The 23,650-nt window shown below is 44.3% G+C and overlaps 1 protein-coding gene across 1 annotated transcript in view; it reads right to left on the bottom strand.

The window, feature by feature from the left end:
- TENM4 (teneurin transmembrane protein 4) overlaps positions 1-23,650 on the bottom strand; it is a 562,312-nt gene that overhangs the window by 210,798 nt on the left and 327,864 nt on the right. Inside the window, exons 6-7 of the mRNA XM_017895920.1 lie at positions 22,986-23,084; positions 21,536-21,771 (exon numbers count right to left, since the gene is read on the bottom strand). Coding sequence (XP_017751409.1) covers positions 21,536-21,771; positions 22,986-23,084 — 335 coding nt within the window. The remainder of the gene's footprint in view (positions 1-21,535; positions 21,772-22,985; positions 23,085-23,650) is intronic.

Raw genomic sequence — 23,650 nt, 5'->3', positions numbered from 1 at the left:
GGTGGGGGAGACATGGGGCGGGGCGGGTGTTGGCAACCCTTCCTCTCCACTGTGTCCCCCTGGCAATCACAGAGGCCAACACAGCTGTGAGGCTGGCCAATTGTTTCCGTGGCCTATGGAAGATGCACTCCTGAAAACTATCTGGGAAAGCAAAGCTCTGTATTCAACTCCAAATTAGCCTGAATCTCTCAGGAGATTTAACCATCCCAAACTAACTTCAGAGGCTGGTGGGTAGCGAAGGAAACCCAGGGTCACCGAGGTTGGGCTGAGAAATGGCTACCTGGAAAGTAAGAAGCAGGATGAAGCAGAGATTCAGAGACATGAAGTTCAACCAGTAATGTCATCTTTTTAAAAAATTTTTAAATTTGTTGGCACATAGAAGGTATATATACTTATGGGATACATGAGATATTTTGATAACAGGCTTGCAATGCATGATAATCACGTGATGGAAAATGGGGCATCCATCCCCTCCCTCCAGCATTTATCTTTTGTGTTACAAACAATCCAGTTATACTTTTAGTTATTTAAAAATGTATAGTTTAATTATTATTGACGATAGTCACCCTGTTGTGCTATCAAATAGCACAGTTCTTTATTCATTCTATTTTTTTTTGGTAACCGTTAACCATGCCACCTCTCTCCAAACCTCCCACTAGCCTTCCAAACCTCTGGTAACCATCCTTCTATTCTCTGTCTCCATGAATTCAATTGTTTTGATTGTTAGCTCCCACAAATGAGTGAGAATAGAGCAAAGTCATCTTAAAGCCAGAATAAAGGGGATATTTAATCTGTGATCCAAGGTTTTAAATATAAGTTATGCTAGTGACCCTTTCATTCTTTTGCTGTATTGTTAGGCGGGTGGTTAATTCTATAGTCCTGGGTTATGGGAGCAGGGAGAGGAAGTGAGAGAAGTAGTTTGCTCTGCTCTCCCCTTTCCAAAGGACACAGTACATTCTCAGTCAGAGTCAGCCCATGAAATACATATGATCGAGTGGCCACTCTTCTTTATCCTTTGTAATAATCAAAATCATAACGCAAAAATTAGTATTATTTGAATGACACTACATGCCAAGTGCTTCATTTATATTATTCAGTTTCATCCTCATATAAAACTAGGTTGAAAAAACATTATTGGAGAATGGAAGTAGAATAGAAATAGAGCTATAGTGATATATTCTGATTTACTCAGAGAAGTAAAGAAAGTTACCCGAGACCACAGAGCTGGTAGAAATTTGAGGCAAGTTTAAAACTCAGGACCCTGTGCTCCCAAACCAAGCTTCTTCTTTTACATATTTTATTTTAAATAGAAGATAAAATATGGGCAGCATAAAGCCAGCAGCAAAATAAAATCTGAAATAAATATTTAGGGAGGGGGAGCTGATAGTGATGATAAATATTCCCTGGCCCACAGCAATCCTCATTTAAAGCTGTGTATAGCAGCCGAATGCATGTTATCCAAATGATTTGGAAGACAGAGCCATAGATTTAAAAAAAAAAAGAAAAAAAAAGCTAAAAAATATAAATGGTTCTCCCCAGCCTGCTAAGGATAGACCAGGCCACTGAAACAATACAAATTATAATCACCGTATTCCATGTTCCCTGAAGAATGAATGGTAACTACACATCATCTGTGTTACATCACAGGATTATCTATATGATACTCTGCAGTGTGTATTTATAACTCTTGTGCAAAACCTTCCTCAAGTACACTCAAAAGTGACCTAGATAAGCAACTTGATACTGGTTTTCCCGCTAGACTAGTTTGTAATTCAATGAAAAGGTGAAAAGATGCTAAGGAGTTCAGAAAAAGGCTGTGGAAAGGTAGCTGGTTCACAAGATCACCCACGCTGAAATGTTAATGATTTCTAAAAGCCAAGAGCCAAGGTGGGGGAAGTTCTGATTCTCTTGGCTCTGGTCAATCTCATCCCAGGGCTGACATTTTCCCCGTCGCCTTTTCCTGCCCAGCGAGACATGAGAGATGGCTCAGAAAGTGCAAGCTCTATCCTGACATTTTAAAGAAAGGCTCCATAGATGTTCAGACATTGAAGGCTCCCCCAGCACCCGGCCAGCAGGAGGCAATTAACAAAGTCATTATGCAGGAGTCACCAATATCAGTACAGGAGAGTTTCTGCTGTCACAACGCACACTTTCCTTCCAGAAATGGAATGCACGAACCCACTTGCATCTGTACATTAGCAGCTCCAGGGAGTGACTAGACACCTTTATAACCACAAGGAACTATTGATTCGAGTGGCATTTTTGGTTTCAAAAGGCAGTGGGAACCAACCCAACCACACAGCTTCCCACTTTTCTGTTTTATATTAGTGCTCAGGTTTTTTCTTTCTTTTTTTTTTAATGACTATTTCTATGAAATAAAAGTCACTGGGGTTCTTTGACTTATGGTCCTCTAATGGGGGGAAAACTAAAAAGATAAAAGAATAACAACAGAAACGACAGGCTTTCATTCCCTAGGTTATCTTCCTGGTTCTGCTACAAAGCCACCACATTTAAAAGTTCCAAACCAAGAAACTGTATACACAAGATGTACACGGCAGGATAACATAAAAAAAACTGGAAGCAAACTTGATGTCTACAAATAGGAGATCACAACTTAGCTAACTTACGATACAGGTACAGCATGGAATAGAAGGCAATCATTACAAAAAAAACTATGATAAACAGCAATGCAGGAAAATGCTTAAGATACAATGTTAAGGAAAAGAAAAGGTAGGGCACAAAATTGCATGTGTTTCCTGACTGCATCTCTGCAAAACCATGTATGCATATGAAAAACAATTTGTAAAGAAATACATAAAAATGACATCAGGATTTGAATTACAGCAGCAGGATTATTTCCTAGTTTCCAAACTCATTTCAGTGCATCAGTGTTAAAAAAGAAGCTCTACAACTCAGTGTCAGAAGCAATAGGTAGAAGAGAAGGATGATACAGCATGGGGGAGGGGTCCTGACTTTGAGCTTTTGCCTTGTGTCTGACCCCATACATGGGGAATTACATATGCTCTCTCATTCAATCTTTACATGAATCTTGAGAAACTCATTTGACAAATGAAGAAGCTGGAGGCTAGGAAAGGCTCCTCAGCTGGCCCAAAGACACACAGATAGGAAGTACTAAGGCCAAATTTGAACCCAGATCTAAAAACAGATCTGACTGGTTCCAAAGCCCAGGTTCCCCTCCTGGCACATCACACTGGTGATGAGTTACAATGCCTGAAAACTACATTACAATTTTAAAAAAGATTTTAAGGCAAAGCTTTCGCTGACAGCATAGCTAGATTTACTCTTTTGAGATAGTTTGTTAAAAGGCTTTTTTCTCAGGGACAAAGCCTGGGCCCCCATCCTTTCATATCCCGACTGCCTGACCAGCGCCTGATCCCCACAAACAAAAACCATGTAGATGCCAGTAAGCAACTTGCCACAGGCACAGTCAGTCTGCATTTGGGTCTTTCTATAAAAGTACTCAGAGCTTGTTGAGTTACTGGTTTTGTGACTTTGGGCAAAGTACTTAGCCTGTCTGAATCTCAGTTTCCTCACTTGTAAAATGAAGCTGATAATATCTACCTCAAAGGATTGAATGAGATAATGTAATTTGCTTGGAACTATGCCTGGTACATACCAGGAGCTCAGTAAATGGCAGTTGTATCATCACTGTCATTTTGCTATGCTGATTTCCCTACTTTCTACATCTACTGAAAACTTTAAGCTAGCTCTGTGACATCGCCTTTCTCCTCTTTCTATATGTTCCCCATTAGTTCCCTTCCATGCTAGTTGTCAATTTCTTTAAATTGAGGGCCCTCACCTGCTCCCATTAGCTGTAGACTTTGGGGATGGGAACCAGAGATATCTGTCCAATAGATGAAACATCTTTTAAAAGCATAATTGCTATAAAACAGCCTGTCAGGATCCCACTGGTGACTATGTGGGGGTAATTTTTAATCAAGTAAATATACTGCTTTTCCTCCTGTCTCTGGATAAACTTGACGGCAATAATCAGGGCTACTGTGTCTCACTCCCAAATTAAGTGTTTTCTGGAGAATGGATTCTGGCACAGTTAATCATTTGTCTGTGCCACGCAAAGTTATAGGGAAGCAGGCCTTTCAGCAAGGATTCATGGGCGCTGCTCAACGTTTCTGTAAATCATGGTGGAGTTGGTCCTGAGCCAGAGGATCAGGTGCAGTCAGCCACGGAGGCAGGGAACAGGTGAGCCCACCACCAATACAGAGAAGGAATGTCACCTTAACTGGAGGGCACTGAAAACTGGTGACAAGGCAAATTGTAGGGGAACTGGAACTGAAACCTAATTTGTACAGAATAAACGGCTATTACTGCAGTAATAGAATAAGAAAGCTGTGTTTTCTGGGCACCTTTCCCCTGGTGGGTTCTACTAAGACCTCTTCTGTATATAACTAATTTAGGAGTTGGCCACCTCGCACCAACCTTTGGACTAACCTCAGCCCAGTTATCTGACCTCTCCCTGCCAGACTCCCCACATTGTGCTGGTTCCCAAGTCAAGAAAATGGCAGTGAAGGGCAGTGGTTGTGAGCAGAGCCTCTGGAGCCAGAGAGACCTGTGTTCCTTCTCTGGTTCTGATGTGAACAGTTACATGACAACTTTACTCCTTTGAGCCTCTGTTTCCCCGTCTATAAGATGGTGATAATGATACCTAGCTTTGAGAGTTGTGGAGATTAAAAGAAGTGATGTTCTTTATGAGCTCCTCATGGTGCTTGGTATTTACTGGCATGAATTACTGGATGGGAGCTCTCTGTTGGCATCAACATCATCTTCATTGTGTATCAAGGTTTTCACTGAAAAATGAAGTAAGGCCATATCAGGACCTGGGGAGTGAGAAGCCTGAGTTTTTGTTCTGGTGTTAGGGGACATTGCTATGACTGACATCTCAGGTCCCAGGTACCTACCAACCCACTCACTGCACAGATGAAGAAACTCAGGCTTGATTAGCGCCTTTGTGTCAGGGCCTGGGAATGAGCTAAGCCCAGTTCTTCAGACTTCTAATTCAAAGCTCTTCCCACGAAGTGACCCTGTTATTACATTAATCACAACAGAAAATCGTGTCCAGAGCAGGACAGCCATCCTCATTGCTTGTTCTTCCATCAGGCACTGCTTCCCAGGTGAAGGGAACCATCTCCTTGGGTCTAAGGTAAGGGGAATGAACCCACAGCACAGGCCATGTCAGGCCATCAAGCAGCCCTTCCTTTAGAGCAGGGATTATTCTGGTCATTTCTGCTCCCCAGAACCTGGTCCAAAGGGATGAAGAAGAAAGCAAGGAAAGGAAGGAGACAGAGGAATATTATTAAATCAATAACAGCTCCTACTTATTAAAATTTTACCTTGTGCATGATACAATGCTGAAGGATTCACATTTATTATGTCATTCAAACTCACAACTCTTTAAGTTAGATAGTATTAGTAACCCCATTTTACAGATTAGGTGCCTTAAAACAGAGATAAGTAGTAGATATTACTACTTTAATTTTCTATCTCTAGAAAACCCAGGATCCAGAATTGTCTACAATTGTACCATTCAACATAGCAGTGCCAAGATCCAAAAGCAGATCCCAGTGATGCCAGATATTGTCACACTGCCATCAAGGAAGCAAAGGACAGGCTTCCATTTCATCCTCATCAGGATAAAAATGCAGCTTCTGTCAAATCACTATCAACTGGGCAAGTGTTCAAGGAAGCGGCTCCACACAGAAGGGGCGCTTAAACCTAGTATGACGCCCACCATCTGCCCTTCACATTCAGGCCTCACTAGAGATGCAGTGATCGCCACACCCAAAGGATCAGATCTCCTGCCTGTTCAAACTGCTCTGCTGGTGTGAGGAGTCAGCATTGCCCTTTGGGTGGTACAACACACCACCGCCAGGTCTGGGACGGTGCCTGTTATTTCCTGAGTGTGCCATCATCACATTCCTTTTTTTGTGGCCCTTGTGTCCATGATGACACCATTCCCAATGCTATCTGAAGTGTCCATATAAAGGTATTCCAACTTGCAAAGGACCAGCCTTTCACCTGAGACGCACCAGCCCATTCCTCACCTGTGCTAACAATCAAATGAGGCAAGAGAGAGAAACGTGTTTGGTTAGTGCTTGGGAGCTCACATAAGGAGAAGGTGCTTGTTGCTATGCTCCATTCCCATAGCTACTAGAAAATGTAGCGCTCCTCGGCTGTATAGAGCAACCCTCCTGTCTTCTGATTTTCTTTGGCGCACCAGCCATGCAACTGATTTTTTTCATGATCAAAGTCAATTAGGAGGTGGTCCCCACTGTACCTCAAATGGAGTTTTAATTTGTGTATGTATTATTAGGAGAGGCCTTTTCCCTTTGGATCATTCACTTCAGCAAGAGGAATGAGGGCAGACTGCTCAACGTGGAGCCTGCCACCCGGATTTGTAACTTGGGATAATATTTCTTTATAATGAGAAACATTTTGAAATACACTTTAAAATCGCACAGAACAGTGTTTGATGTCCCTCCTTTACTCCCTACAGCGTCCCAGTCTCCAATCCCACGGGTATTTTCCAGTTCTTGGGGATCATATCATATTTTCCTGCCCCCCTGCCTTTATCTGTGCACAGAGCAAGGCACTTACATGTGAGTTACCTCTGCTTCTTCTTTGATTACACACAGACCTTTGGTTTGGTTTAGTCTTTGACTAAAACTAAGAAGCTTAAGGCAGTAAGGAATTCCAGGGACCATGATGATGATAATGTTAACAGCCATAGACATTACTTGGAAGCTATGCTGTACTGAGCACTGTGCTGTGTTTTAGAAACAGGGTCATTTAATCCTCACAAAGCCCAATGAGGTAAGTATTGCTATTACTCTCATTTGTAAGATGAGGAAACTGAGGCTTAAAGAGGTCTATCAACTTGTCCCACGTTACCATCTAATTAGAGGTAGAGACCAAATTCAGATCTGAGTTAAGTCCAGATCGAACCTGCCCCCAATCACTATACCACACTGCTTTTCTGATTAGGTATCAAGCTGTGGAAATGTTAAAAATGGAAAACAAAAACAAAAACAAAAAACCAACATTGCCAATCTCATTGTTATATCGACCTACCTTTTTACTCAAATTTTGTTGGCAGTATTTTCCAGAGAATAGACACTTGACATAACATCTCTTCAGAATGGAAACAATGTTAAAAGAGCATTTTAAATGTGTGTTGAACACAATATTCAATGGTCTACGTTACCTCTGCCTGCTCAGGAGTCTCACTCTGTGTGGATTTCTCTATCCCTCGAGCCTGCCTGCCTGTCCAGCCTCCATGCTTTTGCTGATACGATGCCCTCTGCTCGAGCGGTCACCACCTTCTCTATTAAGAAAAAACTCCTCCATCCTTCAAGACGTACTACAAATATTGCCTTTTCTGTGAGGATTTCCACCATCACTCCCAGCCAAAAGTGGCCAGTGCCCCCAGCTCTGGGCCCTTATTATTTCTGCCCCTCTCCCATAAACACTGCCCTCATGGTATGTGTACCTGTGCTTCCTGTCCCTTGCTGGTTTCTCTACCAGGCTTAGTACCCAGTGGAACAGATCCATAGACACACAGCCAGGCTCCCAGCTCTGGCCCTTACCAGCTGTGCATCAACAGTGACCAACCTAACTCTTAGTTTTTTCATCTGTCGCAATGGAAATAATAGAAAACCATCTCCCAGGCTCTTGTAAGAATTAAATTTAATGAGGATTCCTTAGAGATTATAAAGTATATTGAAAATATAAGGCATTATTATTATATTGCTTAATAGTTAATGAATGAAAGAACACCCAAATGTCCTAATGTAATACAGTCTGTATTTAATACACAGACTGATGCAAAGATTTATATGTGAAACCACCCACACAGTCTCAGACCTCAGCAATTAGGTGTATATATAGTGCTATTTAATAGACTTACTGCACTACAGAAAAGTCAGAAGACATAAACAAGGTGGAAAAGAAGAATTTTCAACTTCTAGGTAAAGAAAAATGCTAATTATCCTACAATTTTCATTTAAAGTTTTGCTACCCTCCTACTCCATCTCCTCTCAAATACCCTTTTTGCAAACACAGTTGGAATCAAATGTGTGCTTATATACACAGTGCCACACACAGGCTGAGACACACACAGGGGTCTGAGGAATACATTTTCCTACACAATTCTACAGATGATCTGAGTGGTAAAATTTGAGACAATGTGATGAAATGGAGTCCACACTACAATTAATGATACTGGCATTTTTTCTTTCCCACTGGAGGCTGTGAACAAAATCTCACTGTAGGCTCAAGGGCATGATCAATCTAGCTGCCTGCCACATGCCAGCAGGAAGGGCTTTCTCCAAAGTGAAATGTTACAAGCCTGGAGAACAGCAGAATCAGATATTACCAGGTGCTGTTGCTCAATAAGCAATAGGTTTTGAGGTCTCCCGACGTTCACAATGTGGCCTTCTGTTGGCCCCAGTCCTGAAGCACTTTGGGTGCAAAACACCACCCCAGTCAATGCACATGTGCATGGCAGTGCTGGCACAGCACATGGGGCAGGACAGACGGATGGACGTTCATTTTTCTTTCATAAGAAAATAAGTTTGTTTGTTTATTTATTTATTTATTTTGAGACAGAGTTTCACTCCGTTGCCCAGGCTCACTGCAACCTCTGCCTCCCAGGCTCCAGCGATTCTCTTGCCTCAGCCTCTCAAGTTGCTGAGATTACAGGCGTGTGCCACCATTCCCAGCTGATTTTTGTACTGTTAGTAAGAGACAGCGTTTCACCATGTTGGCCAGGCTATTCTCAGACTCCTGGCCTTGAGTGATCTGCCCGCCTTGGCCTCCCAAAATGCTAGGATTACAAGCGCAAGCCACTGTGCCCTGTCTAGTTTCTTTCTTTAGCAAGGAGCTACTTGCATCCTCTCAGTAGTTCAGAAGGGTGAACCCCTCCCCTAAATGCCCCCCAGCTATGGGAAGGGTAGAGCACAATGCGGAGAGGATGGGCTCTGGGTGTGAGTCCTGTCTCTTTCTCTCACTAGGGATCTGGCTTTGGGCATATCATTTAACCTTCATGGCCTCAGTTTCTCATCTGTGGAAATGGAAATAAAAACAGCATGGTGCCCCTGTTTGCACTTAACAAATACTTACTGGATAAGTAAGACTCTTGAGAAGATTAAATGAGGAAACACATGTAACACTCAGAATAGCACCTGCCTGGCACAAGGCAAACTCTTGATTTGTGTGTGCTGCCATATTTGTGTGTGCTCTTACATCAGCTTAGGCTTTGCTGGGAGTGGCTGGGAGCAGGGGCAAAGGCACGCTGCAGACAGAAGGGCAACGTGGCCCTCGTTTGCTCTGAGCCTCAGGTATGGGGCACAGGGACATGAGAGGAGGGCTTTTAGAGGCAGCACGGTCTGCATAGGGTTTACAGTCAGAAAACTGGACTTCTAGGTCCAGTTCTACTACTTACCAGCCATTCCAACTGAACAAGTTATTTGACCGCAGCAGGCCTCAGTTTCCACATCTGGGGCTTGCAGGACAGGAAATGCAGTTAGTAACTATAGAGAGTGCATCGACTGCTGGAGAGAAAAATTGAAAGGCCTCACACAAAGGCATGGTATTGATTCTGTATTTGCCTAGTGGAGCCTCTCTTCTAAGGTGAAAGGCAGTCAGTGTCCACCAGCACTTGTGATTTCTGTAGTTTTATACTGAAAGTCTTCAGTAAAATAGAATAAAAGTACAGATTGAAGCTCATAGATAGGTAAAATGCACAAATGGACACTTTAATGTAGATCCTTCTGATACAGGTGCCAGAAATATCCAGCATTCCTATCTACTGTCCTCTGCCTTTGTTTAGGCTGTTCGGTCTTCCAGAAAGCCATGTCGATCTTCTCTTTCAATATCTTACTTGATTTACAAACTCAATGCCTTGTTTTAATTTTTCCTGATCTTCCCAGTTAGAATGAATTGCTGTCTCCTTTGGAATCCCACAGGGATAGGTTCAAACTCCAGTAATATACCTTTATCATCCGCCTAGAATTGCCATCAGCTCCTTACACATCTGGCTGTCCACGAAAGTATGGATGACTCAGAGGCAGTGACTTTATCTGGCTTTGTCTGCTCCTCACAGCCTGGGACACAGTCCAAAAGACAGGCTCAGTGAATGCTCCCCACCAGTTTAAACCTGAATTTGAGGAAGCTCCTGCTGTTTCATCACCTGAAATCCCTGCATCCAGGGATGGCTCTTGGCTGCTAAACCTGAGAGGGTTTAAAATCTCCAGGTGATTCAGCTGCTAGGAAGCTGCATTTACTCCACATCTACTATGGGTCATCCACTGGACTGGGCCCTTTTCAGATGTTCTCTGGCTTAATGCTCAAAACACCACTTAGATACTAATTGACATTTTACCAATGATGAAACCAAGATACAGACAGGTTTAAAAATGTGTCTGAGCCGGGTTTGGAATGCAGGTCTTACTTGGCCCAATCTGTGCTTTTGCTCTGAGACCGTATTGCTGTCTTTAGAAGAATGAAGCTGTTTAGTTCTGGTTTTGTTGTTTTACTGATAGGAAGAAGCACTGAGTGTAAAGAGAAATATTGTGGTTTTTTCAGCCCTCTCTCTTCCTCTCACTGCTCCCTTCTTCCTTCCACCCTGCTCTTCCTCCCTGCTATGAAAAGAGGCTGAGCTCTGCTCCTGCCTTGTCCTCTAAGCCTAGTGGACTTAAGTGTAGCCCCTTCCTAACTTCTCCTCCACAAGTGCTAGGTATTTACTCAGTAAAAGAATAGCCATCGGGGGGCTGTTTTCTCTTTCTCTCTGCACTTAAGTGCAATTAAATTATGTTATTTCACAGTAATTAGTCTGGAATACAAATGAGACTTGGGGAATATTCCTTTCCAAGAAAGCTAAAAATCTAAAAAATCAACTCCCTTTCCATAATCCCTGGGCAATGTTGTAGAAGGAGCACCCAGAGACGCAGCTGGGGCTCCTTCCTGACCAACCATGGCTGTGCTGCCTCCTTGGGGCTTTAAATTGCCCCCACGGCCTCCAAGCCCTGGGAGGGTGTGTTGTTTCTGCAGCCGCTGTTGTTCTTATTAAAAATGAATATATGAGTACATGTGGGTCCCTTCTTTTTGACACATTTCCAAACTCAGAAACTGCTTGGCCCTCAAACTCAACACATCCTGTTTGCCAGGGGGAAGGGGCAGGCAGATTTCATTTACAAGTGGCTCTTACTATTAAGAACTAAGTGCCTGAGAATCATTTCATCTCCATAGCAGCCTCATACCTACATTCATGGGTCAGGAGACTGAGGTCCGGGCAGAGGATACTTCTTGCTTGGAGTCATAAGTAGTTGGGAGCAGATGACGGTGCAAAGCTAGCCTGTGCCCCGTGCTGGTTATGTTTCAGCAGCCACCTCTGGCTTTGTCTCCTCTGGTTTTCCCTCCGCATAGTTTCGAGGAGCCATTTTTCACTCACTGATATATACTTCGCACCTTTGATCTTTGTGAGAACTTGGAACCTCTATTCTTTCCGTTTTCTTTCCCTCCTCTCCACGCTTTGCAACATCTGTGGATTCTGATCTCGACATCCTTCCATCCTTTCTCTCCTTGAACAAACTTTTGCTGGACACATGCTATATCATGCCAGATCCCGGCACAAGAAGCTGCGGCTATGACACTAAGAGTGATGGAATTGTTTTTGGTCCTTATGGAGCTCATAATCTAATGGTGGGGACAGATATTAAATGATCCATGTCACAGTCATTCAGCAGCAATTGTGAGGAGCACCACAAGCACCATAAAGGCATAGAACTGGGTTCCTGGCTCAGCGGGAGAGGCTCACAGATGCTTCCCTGAAGTAGCGACACTTGAGCTAAGCTATTGAAAAAGAACTGATTGGTAGAAGTGGGGTAGGAGATGGCGGGCAGCTCTCTCCAGGAATCCTTCAGCCTCTTTGGGTCTCAGAGCCACTTGTGACCCTGCTCCTACCTCCCACCAATTAAACTGGCAGACCCAGGATCAGACAGAAAGTCTTCTTCTGGCAGAGCTATGGGGAAATTGGATACCTGGCTGGGAGTCCTGACGTTCAGTCCTATCCTTCTGAACAGGATCTAGCAGTGAGTAACAGAGTTTTAAACTGTTCACGCCTTGTGACCCAGGAATCCTGCTCTGGGGAATACACCCTTTCCAAAATAATCCAAATAAGCAATAAGAAAACAGAGCAGAGGCACAAAGATGTTCACAGAAGTGCTACTTACAATGCCAAAGAACTGTAAACAGCCGGAATACAATGATACAGTAATGGCACAAATATAACAGCTTTTCCACTTGGCGAGAATGCCAATTGTGTCAGTACTTGAAAATGTTTGCATGAAAAAATGGCCTGTGAAAAAGGCAGAAGGACATTAAGCTGTGTAGCCACACCGATTATGCTGAGGCTATGGCTTCTGTTGTTATTAAAAACGAATATATATGAGTAACTGAGGGTCCTTTCTTTTTTACATATTCCCAAACTCAGAAACTATGAGCCATGATATGGAGGTCAAGGATAACACACAGAAAACCCCAGAATGTTTCTGTTGTTTGCCCCACTATCTTGAATTCTGGATGATATCTTAAAAAATTTCTCAACAACACTGAAATACCCCAAGAGTCTGGAGATTATTTTAGGTAATACCTGATTTTAAAGCCAGTAAATAAATCACTTCTTCACTACATTTCTCAAAAACAGTGCCTGAAACTACAGAGACAGAGAACAGATAGATGAGTGATTGCCAGAGAGTGAGAATGAGAGGGGGGTTGACTTCAAAGGGGCATAAGGGAACTTTGGGGGTGATGGAATGGTTATGTGTTTTGACTGTGGTGGTGGTCACGTAACTCTACCAGTGTGTCAAAACTCATAGAGTAGTACACTTAAAACGTGTTAATTTTCTGTATGTACATTATATCTCAATAAATGTGATATGAAGGGAGTGGCCTGGGCCTGGTGGCTGAGTGGGTGCAAAGGTAAGGGACAATGCGTGAGCAGTGGCTGGAGTTTCAATCCCAGTTAGGTCCCTAGAAGCACAGTCAGAGCCCTGCACATAGCTAGGGAAAGGAATTCGACACAGAGGAAGACTGACGTCGTCCTGCTGCCTTCCACACTCACTCTCTATGCTTTTCCATCCTGCTTTGTGCCCTGGGAGGCTGGTCCACATGGCCTGGATCAATGCTTCTCTTGAGCTCTGACTTCTGGTTGGGTTCCACCACCAGGAGGAGGTTGTCAGGGTGGGAAGAGAGTGAGGTGGAGATTTCCGATCTCCAGCTCCCTCACCGCCATGCCTCTACTGAAGACCACACATCCGTGTCAAGCAGCACTCTCAGCTGGCTACCTTCTCCAGGTTCTAGTAACCACTCCGTCCCCTTGCCCCTTCATAGCCCTTCATGCCCCTTCAAGGTATCCTAGAACCATTAGCCAGGGGGTAGTACCATTCCTTGACACACTGCTCTTGCTTTGGTATTTAGTTTCTTAAACTGTCCTCAAATTAAAAACAAATGAATGATCAAATGACAAACCCCATAACCCACTGCCTGAATACTTCCGTTGCCAGGAAGGGCACTGTCAAACTCTCCTATCATGGGGAAGCTCTGCAAACTGAAAAATGTTCCTTTTCTTCCCTCTTCAGCCCTGCAGAGCGAGTTGGTCCCTTCTCCCTTCGTCAGCATTTCGGACAACTGCAGAGAGCCATGCTGGTCTCCTAAGTCTTCCTTTTGGGGATCTGGAAGATATCTGTCTGTGGCCTGTTATAATGAGAACAATCTATATATATCTTGCTATTAGCAATTCCCACAGAGCAGCATGAAGGAATCAATCTTGGAGAGAGAAGGCGTTAATGCAGGATCCTGTATCTTTATCACTTTTTCCTCCTTCTAAAAGACCAAGTTCAATCATCTCCATTTCCCATTCTTTGGGCTATAAAGCTAAATCTATGGCTCCTGTCCAAAAGGCCTGATGTGAAGTCAAAGAGAAAGGAGGGAAAATAAGCCTTATTGCACACTAACACCCAGACCCAAGTGTAATAGGCTCATGCTAATGAGGCAACAGCATCTGAGATCCTGATATTGCATGAGCTGAGCCAGATGGAAATAACTGGGGGTTGAGGATTGGATACATCCACCCTGGCCTCTATCTGTAATTCTTTCTCTACACATCTCATGTCCATTTCACCTGTATCTGAGCCCCAGAACATAAAATACACAGTTCTGCCACCATGCTTTGCCCATGCTGCTCTTCTGCCTAGAGTACCCTTGGCAGACTTAACCATCTTGCAAGGCCTTTTATTCAACCAAGTCTTAATTGAGCCCAGGTACCTTGTGCCAGGCTTTGTGCTAGGGACTGAGTATGTGAAAGCAGAGAGTAAGACAACAGGAGATGGGGGAGTGAACTCCACCTAAAAAGAAGGCAAGTCTAATATGTCTTCTAACTTGAATTGCTGCCATACTGAAGTCGTTTCTATGACGAAATGTCAGAGATACTCAGAGTCTGTACCATTCTATGCAAATTGCACTTAATGCTCAAGTTCACTTCTATCACCATTTCCTAGATAGCCTCAAGAACTGCATGACCCAGAGTCTTCCAGACCAAGAACTGCAATATTATTCCAGCAAGCAAAGCTCTCTAATAGCTGCTTTTTGAAGAGCAGCAATTAAGCATTAAGCTCAGCAACATTCTCACTTATAAATTAAACTATCACCACTTCAAACAAGGGTTCTGATTTTTTTTTTTTTGTACTCCACAATCAGTCCTTGTGGGGGTGAAAAATGCAACCTAATTTAAGAAAGGATCCCTCATTGCTGTTACACAAATTGGAATGTTCCACTATGGTTACCCAGAAAATGCAGAAGCCCTCATCTGAGACTCCACCCTTTATGTCCTGGTGCAATTTCCTAGAGATATAGAAATATAGACTAGGAAGGACCTTACAGGACAATCCACTCCTGCCACATTGTGGGTGAGGTCCAAGGAGGGGTAACAACCATCTCCCAAGGCAACCAGCAAGGGACATCTCTTTTATCACATACTCTGTGTTTTTCAACATCATCTCATTTAACCTGCACAACAGCCTTATGAAAGTAGTACTATAATTCCTCCTACTTTGCAGATGAGGAAACCAAGGATCAAATGGCTAAACAGCTAGAGAGTGGCAGTGCTGAGATTTCTGTGGAGTTGGTCAGGCTCCAAATCCTATCTTCTTTCCTGATGAGAACCCCACATTGCCTTAGAGAAATCACAGAGAACGGTGCCACTGCCCTGCTGGGCAGACCTGAACCTGATGATATAGCAATCAGCAACCAGTGTCCTTTCAGGTCTTCATTTAAATGTAAAGCTACTCCTCATTTTTGATTTATTAACAAGTCTTTTTCATCTCCTATTCCAAAGGCCTACCTGGCAAGACAGGTGCTTGGAGAATCCTCAAGATACTAATCTGAGGCTCTTCTGCAGCACACAGTGTCTTTGTTTTACATAGAGATTCGGAACACAAGGGAAGCTGTCAGTTTTATCTGGATAGAAGCAACAGTTGGTGAAGTACAAATCAAGTTCTGTCCCAGTTAGAGAAATGATGTGAGCTGCTTTGCAGGTGACGATTCTTCTTGTGGCTGCATTGCTGGAACAACGAGACATCCCTACAAATGTTTTCTGACAGGTCCCCCTGGTTGTTTTGTCAGCTGCCCTTGGACTAACATAGGCCGGGAAGCCTGTTGGTGCTGCAGTGAGACAAGCCAGGTCCAAGTTCTCACTCAGGAGTAACTAATACTCTGTTACATGAGATGCTAATAATTCTAATAATACTTATAACAATAGTAGTATCTAACTTTTATTGAGTGATCTGTGCCAGGGAGTGAGCTAGGTACTTCTTATAAATTATCTTACAGAAATTTCACCCCAACCCTGTGAAGTAACCACTATTATAATCCTCATTTTGTAGATAGGGCAACTGAGGCAGAGAGAGGTTGTGTAAACTCGCCAAATGTCACAAAGCTTAGAAGCAGCAGTGCCGAGATTTAAAAGCAGGCAGTCTAATTTCAGAACCTATGCTCTCAGCTATCATGCTGCTCTTGGTCCCTCTCCAAAATGGGCGAATCATTCCGGCCACTTCCACGAGGAAAGTGAAAACCAAGGTTCAGATAGGTTAAGCAAACTGCCCAAGTTTACACAGTCAGCAAGTGATACAGCCAGGGTCTGAAGTGAGATCTTTTGATTCTACGTTGTCTGTTCGAGCCCAGGGCCTATATAGCATAGTTGGCTGAAAGCATGGCCTTTGAAATCCCAAGTCTTGGTTGTATCCCAGCTATGTCATATACCGGCTGTGTGACCCAGGCAAGTTGCAAACTTCTCTGAGCTTTAGTTTCCTTGTCTGGAAAATACAGAAAATCATACTCATCCCACAGAATCGTGGTGAGGGTCCAGAGAAATGATACACGTAATGGGCCTGGCCCAAGGCTAGGCACGTAGCAAAAATTCAAAAAGCCAAATATTAAGATGAGAAAATTACAGCATACAGGTTAAAAGTATGAGCTCAAAAGAGAAAAAAATTAGAAAGCATTAGCTCAAGAGCTTGAGTGCGTGCAGTTGGGTGGATCATAGCCCTAACATTTACCATGCAACAGTGGGCAAGCTACTTAAGCTCATGGGGGCTCAGTGTCCTCATCTGTCAATTGCGAATAATAACTCATGATTGTTAGGAGATTTCAGTGAGGAAACACAAGCAACATGCTCAGAACAGAAAGGGGCACGTGGTCAGCATACAATCCAAACTAACTGCTCTTTATGAATGATAAACAACGGCCAAATGTGATTTTTACTACTCTATATCACACCTTTTTGGTAAACATGTTTTAAAACAATTAAATGCTATACAATAAAGCATTTAATTGTTTATTTTAACAATTGGCAGTACAAGCTTCAGGGTCTGCCCTAAAACTAGCATTGCCCCTTTCGACATCATCTCATGTAACCTGTACAACAGCCCCCATTGCGTTCTGCCAACAGATTTCTCCAGAAAAGAAAAGACCCGGTATTCAAATGGAGACTAACAAGGACCTGAAAACTGTACCAGGAAGAATTGGTGAATAAAGCACTGTAAACTCATCCTCAGTGGCTGTCTTTCTGAATTGGTGCCTTTGGAGACAAAAATACACATTTTCTCTCTGAAGAGATCCCACAGTCGTGTGAGGGTCCTCCCTGGATTCCCAGCTCAGGCCAGAGCAGCCAAGTAGCACTCCCAGGAGAGGAGGAGATGGCCCATGGGCAAGGCTCTGGCTTCCACAGTCTCTGTGGGTGGTAAGTGCTGACTCCAGTGTCTCTACTTTCTCATGAAAATACCTGTAAATGTATCTGTAATTGAAAGGTCACTGGTGGCACAAGTTTCTCAAGATACTTTCCAACTAAGAAGTGGAACATCAGCTGGGCGTGGTGGCTCACACCTGTAATCCCAGCCTGTTGGGAGGCTGAGGCAGGAAGATCATTTGAGGCCAGGAGTTTATGACAGCTTGGGCAACATATTACACCCCATCTCTACACACACACAAAATTAAAAAGTAGCCAGGTGCAGTGGGAAACAACTGTAGTTCCGGCTGCTCAGGAAGCTGAGGTGGAAGGATCACTTGAGCCCAGGAGTTCAAGGCTGCAGTGAGCTATGATTGTGCCAGTGCACTCCAGCTTGGGTGACAGAGTGAGACCCCCATCTCTAAACAAACAAACAAACAAACAAACAAACAAACTAAACGTCAAATGAATCTGTCAGGATTACCAACCAGACATGACAGCCCTAGGCAGATAGTAGCAAAAGAAAAATTCTTTTCCACCCTCTGTTTCTGCCTCCCGCTCTGCTGGTGAGGTGATGCAATTCCTATCTGGAACCTGATAGGATGTAGAAAATAATTACAAATGAAAAGGTTATTCATAATTTTTAAATGAGTTAATTAGTAAACCCAGTCAGACTCACTCATTACAGTAATTAATAATTGATTATACTTGAAATTAAACATAATTTTCATCAAAATCTAATTAAATATCTGTGCTTTTGCCTGTTGATTAGATCGGCTGGTCTGCTGGAAAAGGGTCTTTGTTAGGGATATTTGTGCTTGGCTGAGACAATTAATTTGATTTTTAATAATTGATGGTTCCTTCCAAGTTAGTCATCACAGCCTGTAATTATGGCCAAGCAACAAGATGCTCATGCCTTGTCCTCAGCAGCTGCAGGAGACCAAACAATAAGGCTGCTACCCCCTAGCTTGTGAAGCAAGGTTGGGATGGTCCACACACCTGCAACGTGTTCACCTGCGTTAGCTTACAGCAAGCTCACAAGCATCCTTCTGAGGTGTGGGTTGTGCCTATTTTCTAGATGAGCAAATCAGAACTCAGAAAGAGAAACGACTTTCCCAAGGGTGAGCAGCTGCTGTGTGGTAGAGCAGGGCCTGGAATCCAGGGCTGTCACGGTGGGTCTAAGCTCTTCCCCAGCACCTTGCTGATTCTCCAGGAAACAAAGGGAATGCCACAGGCTTGCCTCTCTGGCTTGATCATTGTATATGAGCCCTAGCATCCAGTCCAAGCATTTCTACACAGACAGAGTATTATCTGTGTTATTCTTGGCAAGGACGCATTATCAGTGAACTGACCATTCCTGGCTTGAGACACAAAATCTTCAAAATTGACTTTCGATCCACCTCCTCTTCTCCACCTACGTTGTCAGTGTTGTAACTGAAGCCGTCAGCTTTTCCTGACTAGTTGACTGTAATAGTTTCCCAACAGGTATGCTTCTACTCTCTCGTTCCTCTACCCTTACCTTTCTAAAATAAAAATCTGTGTCCTACCATTGCTTAAAACTGTTCAGTGGCTCCCCAGTTGCCCACCCAATAAGGTCCTCAACTTGTCCTCCAAGCTGATCTTCATAATCTGACGACACACTTCTGTATTAGCTCCAACAGTACACCCCACACTCCTCAAATGCTTCAAACACAGAAAACGTCTTTGCTACCACATCATCCTCTTTCAAGTGTTTGAAAGCTCCCTTGCTTTGAAATGCCCTTTCTGTATGTCTACTTCTGGCTAACGCCTACTTTAAAATGCAGCTCAAACATCACCTTTCCCAGGAAGCCTTCCCTACTCCTTTTGGCTGGGGTTGGGTATTCCCACAGCCCCTGAGCTCTGTATAAATCAATCACTGTTTCAGATTTGCCTGCTAACATAGCTATCTCTTCTTTTAAGCTACGAATACCTCAAGGGTAGTGACCATATAGTTAACCCTAGCACTTAGCATAGAGCCTGGCTCAAAGCCGGTACTCCATATGGTTTGCTGAATGAAAAATAAAATTCACAAAATTGTGGATTTGAAAGCTGTCAATGTTGGAAGGAAAATTAAAGGTTACCCAGTGAAAACCCTCAGGCAGTGCTTGAATCTTATTCTAAGTGATCCCTGAGCTCTATATGTATCCTTCCTGTGACAGGGAGCTCACTACTTCCCACAGTTGCCCCTATCTTTAGATAGCTGAAGACTGATCATGTATTCTTATTAACTGGGAGAGAAAGAAGCCCATGAGATGGAAAACAGGAGAGAGTTTGATTAATCATGTAAACATTTACACTTTCTTACTGAATTAGGCTATATGATATAAACCTTAAGACTTCAACACAAAACAAATTGATGTGTATACGCAGCAAACTACTCAAATTATGACTTACGCCTGCCTGTCCAGAAGTCTACTCAGTTAGGAAAAATAATAATGTCAGTCAAAACCCAGAGCTGTGCCAGTGGTTGGTGGTGACATAGTACTGGTGGTGCCAGAAGAAACCTTCATGCCAAGTAATGGTACTGGAACCATACAACCCTCACCGGTAACCCACTCCTTATCAATGATGCACCTCACAGAGCCTAGGTAGACCTTGACCTCTCCCAGTTTGGCTATTTCATTTATACAATGACCCATAGCAGGGATGGCAAATACTTGACATGTTATCAATATTCTCCAATTCTGTGACGATAACAGACATCACTAATCAATCACAGATAGTCTCTTACATTGAGCCTAAATATAGCCCCAGTATCTTTCTCAACACAGCATTCTAGGCAGCAGCAACTAAACAATCAGACAGAAGAAGAGATGACATATGCATGCCACCCTGGCCTTGGAGCCATGAAATTCTCTAAGCCAATATTCACAAGGGGAAAAGAGACCTGGCATGCTAGAGGAGGCTTATTGTAGCTTGAGATACTGAAGGGGACCTCCCTTTGCAGGACTATCATCTTCTTGATTACTTACTTTTATAAAATTCAAGAATCTTTAGTGGAATTGACCTTACAGCTTATGCCACTCAAACCCCATCCATGCTTGAACCACTTCTCTATCTCTTGAACATGTGATGGCCCATGTTGTATTAATCATTCTCAGTGACAGCTGTTACTACGTCTCAAGACAGCCCCTGTTCAGCCACAATGACTTTGGTTGTTACCAAGTTCTTTTTCACAGTGGGCAGCACTCTTTTTTTGGCCTCTGCCAATTAGTTATATTTCTATTTACTGGGCTTGTGCTGAAAAAGTCCCCTTTGCCTGCAGAATTATCTTAGAATTCCTTAGTATGGGTTCAAGGCCTTCTCAAGCTGGCCCAACCTACCTTAAGACTTTGAATTACAGACTTAAAGGTTGGAAAGGACCTCAAGGGTTAAGCCAACCTCTCTTCCAATGCCTTTACTAAGAAGCTGATTTATACAGAGGCAGCAGACCCTGAATAACACCCACAGATCTCTTTGGATTAATATCTTTCCTGGGAAAAGATCAAAGCAAGGGGTCAGAAGTAGGAAGCCAGACTGTGTTACAAATTCATCAGAAGACTGCAGGGTGGGAGTCATCTGCTGTATCAAGGCAGAGGTCGGGAGGAGCTCCTTATGTCTGTGCTCGCACCCGGGGTCAGGTGAGCACTGCTCCATGTCAGCCAGCATTCTCTGCTCTTTGTGCTGGCTGGGACCTTCTGCTTCTCAGTCAGAATTTCCCTGGGTTCCTGACCATGGTTTAACTCAGGACATCTACCTTCATACGTGCTTTCCAACCCCAGGGTGCTCCATCTCCTTTCTGCTCCTCACTGCAGCCACACAGTCCCAACAGGAGAGGCTACCTGCTGTTCAGCCTCTCCAACTTGTCATTTAGTTGTATGTACTCAATCCATGACACTTATGCCATAGATCCCCATCTCAAAGGCTAGTCTTACTGAGTGCTCACGCCTTAATACCAGGCACCCAACACACAAAAGGACAGATGCCCAGCTTCCTTCCTGATATAAGTGCAGAAGGATGGAGAGGAAGGAGAGGAGGGCCCCGAAGAGCTGACCCTGCAGTGTCAGGGGTGCAGACTGCCCAGAACTCCAGGGCTGCTTGCCTCACACTGCTTGCTTTGCCTGCCATGCTAGTAAGGAGGCTTCAGTGCCCACACGTGTCTTGGCTACTGCCCTCTGGGCCAAAGGGGAGCAAGGGAAGCTGGGGTGAATAGGTGCTTACCCACAAAGTATGCCAGCAGGATGACCAGTGTGGCTGAGATGATGATGGCGCTCAGGGCTGTGCACTTCCAGTTACAGTACTTGGAGGGCTTCTTGAGGTTAAAGGCCGGCCGGGCGAAGGTGCTGCGGGGCAGGGGTCGGGGCGGAGGGGAATACACTGTGCTGGACGTCAGTGGGTACCCTGGTGATGTGGTGCAGAAGAGCGGGGAGGTGCCTCCAGGCTTGAAGAGGAAGTGCCTGCAGATGGAGAGCAGCAAGAGGGTGTCAGGAGCTGTCCACAGACCAGGCACCCAGACAAACCTGGAGGCCAGAGGCGGCAGTAGAAGAAGCATGCAGAGGAGCCTGGATAGAGAGTCACCACAGAGACCTGGGAAAGGACAGGAACAAGGAGAGCCAAGGACTAGACCACGGAACAGGGCACACAGAGACATGTCTCCACTCAACAGAGATGGGACAGCCCTACCCATGGGAAAACCCACCCAAGGCAAGGTAGAAGGTGTTACCAACTCAACAGAAGGCTGGCACTGAGATCCTTTTCCTGGGAACGGATGGGGCTGGGATGTTGTTTCTTGGGGAATAAACTTCTTATTCTCTAAAATTATTACAGTAACTTGGAAAGTATCTAAAATCCTGTTCTGTCCCCTGGAGATAATGAGACTTAAAACTGTTCTTCTCCCTCTAATGCTTCTGTTGCCAGTGTATCTCAACTGAGGATTGGAATACCCTTCTTTGTAAAGGGGATTTTATTGGTGTTGAAGCCAAGAAACCATTATTAAGTTATGCCATGGCCAGGAGTCCCCTAGTGGCTGTCACATGGCCAATGGTAGCAAATGCCTTGAAAGCACTCTGCCCAGAAGCCAGACTGCTGCCTCCCAAGCCCAAGGTGAAAGCTGTGTTGGGGGACAGAAAGGCAACTGCACCCTACAGCCTAGTCATGAGGTCAGTGGGGTATGGTCAAAGCACATGCTTGTGACCGAACTAGGTGTCAGGAGCTCCTCCACAGCTTGGCTTTAACCGTGGCCACGGGAGGACTTGCACACAGCCTAGGAAATGGAGTGCACTGGTTGCACTGTATCACCCAGAAGTCTTAGGGCAAACCCACCCCTGTTGGGGTACAAGGTGCCTCAGGCCACAGAATACACGCTCAGGGCCAGAGTTCAAACAACATAGGGCCTGTGCTGCATTAAAAATGCTATGTGAGATGGTTTTGGAATGGCAAAGGCAGCCAATGAGATGCCAAGAGCTGCATATTAACAAGACTGCTGTTAATATGCTGGGGGATAGGGTATTCCAAGGATAAACTGTTGCAAGTTGAACATGGACTTGGGGATGAGCATGCCACATGGATCACCTCCTCCAGGAGATCCCAGGGAAAGGTCTCAGGGTCTGCATGCAAGTGCAGGAGCCACAAGGAGAGCACACACAGAGAGGAGAATGGGGATGTCACCTACCCGTCACCGTAAGCCCCATCGTGGCGGGAGGCGCCGAGAATGTCCATCTCAATGAGGTTGTCCTGCAATGTCCCTAGGAATGGCTGCTTGCCTAGGTTTCTACGCACACATGGAGACATGAATGAAGCAATGAGTCATGCATTGATGAAGGGGGATAGTAGAGAAACACACAAAGTGGCTGTTTGGTGCAGCTGTGTGCATGAGACCAGCGGGACACGGTTTCCAGGCAATGGGTCAGTGTGCAAGCCACATGTGCAAGGGGTCCACCTGGCACAGAGCATCCAGAGGGAACGTTGTCTATACAAACCCAAGGTCTGGCAGTTGTGCGCATCATATCACAGTTCTCACTAAAGAGGACTGACATGTGTCTGGTACTGAGCTAGTATGCTACATCCAGCCTCTCAAACCTTCAAAATGGCCATGCGAGGAAGGCAATGTAATCCTCATTCTACAGGTGAGGAAACTGAGATGTGGAGAGGTAATGGGTCTTGCCAAGGTCAGCTAGCAAAGTTCAAAGAAGGAACTAGAGCTCAGGTTCCAAAGCCTGTGCTCTCTCTCTACTTGATACTGCCTACATCTGCTTAAACAGTGAGTGGCTAGAGACACTCATTTGGCTAGTCCAAAGAAAAAAAAGTCAGCATTTTTGGCCATTGTCTTTTAAAGCC

The sequence above is a fragment of the Rhinopithecus bieti genome, unplaced genomic scaffold (assembly GCF_001698545.2).
Source record: "Rhinopithecus bieti isolate Rb0 unplaced genomic scaffold, ASM169854v2 scaffold_26607, whole genome shotgun sequence".
NCBI lineage: Eukaryota > Metazoa > Chordata > Mammalia > Primates > Cercopithecidae > Rhinopithecus > Rhinopithecus bieti.
The sequence above is the reverse complement of the archived record's forward strand: the minus strand, read 5'-3'. Positions and strand labels throughout refer to the sequence as shown.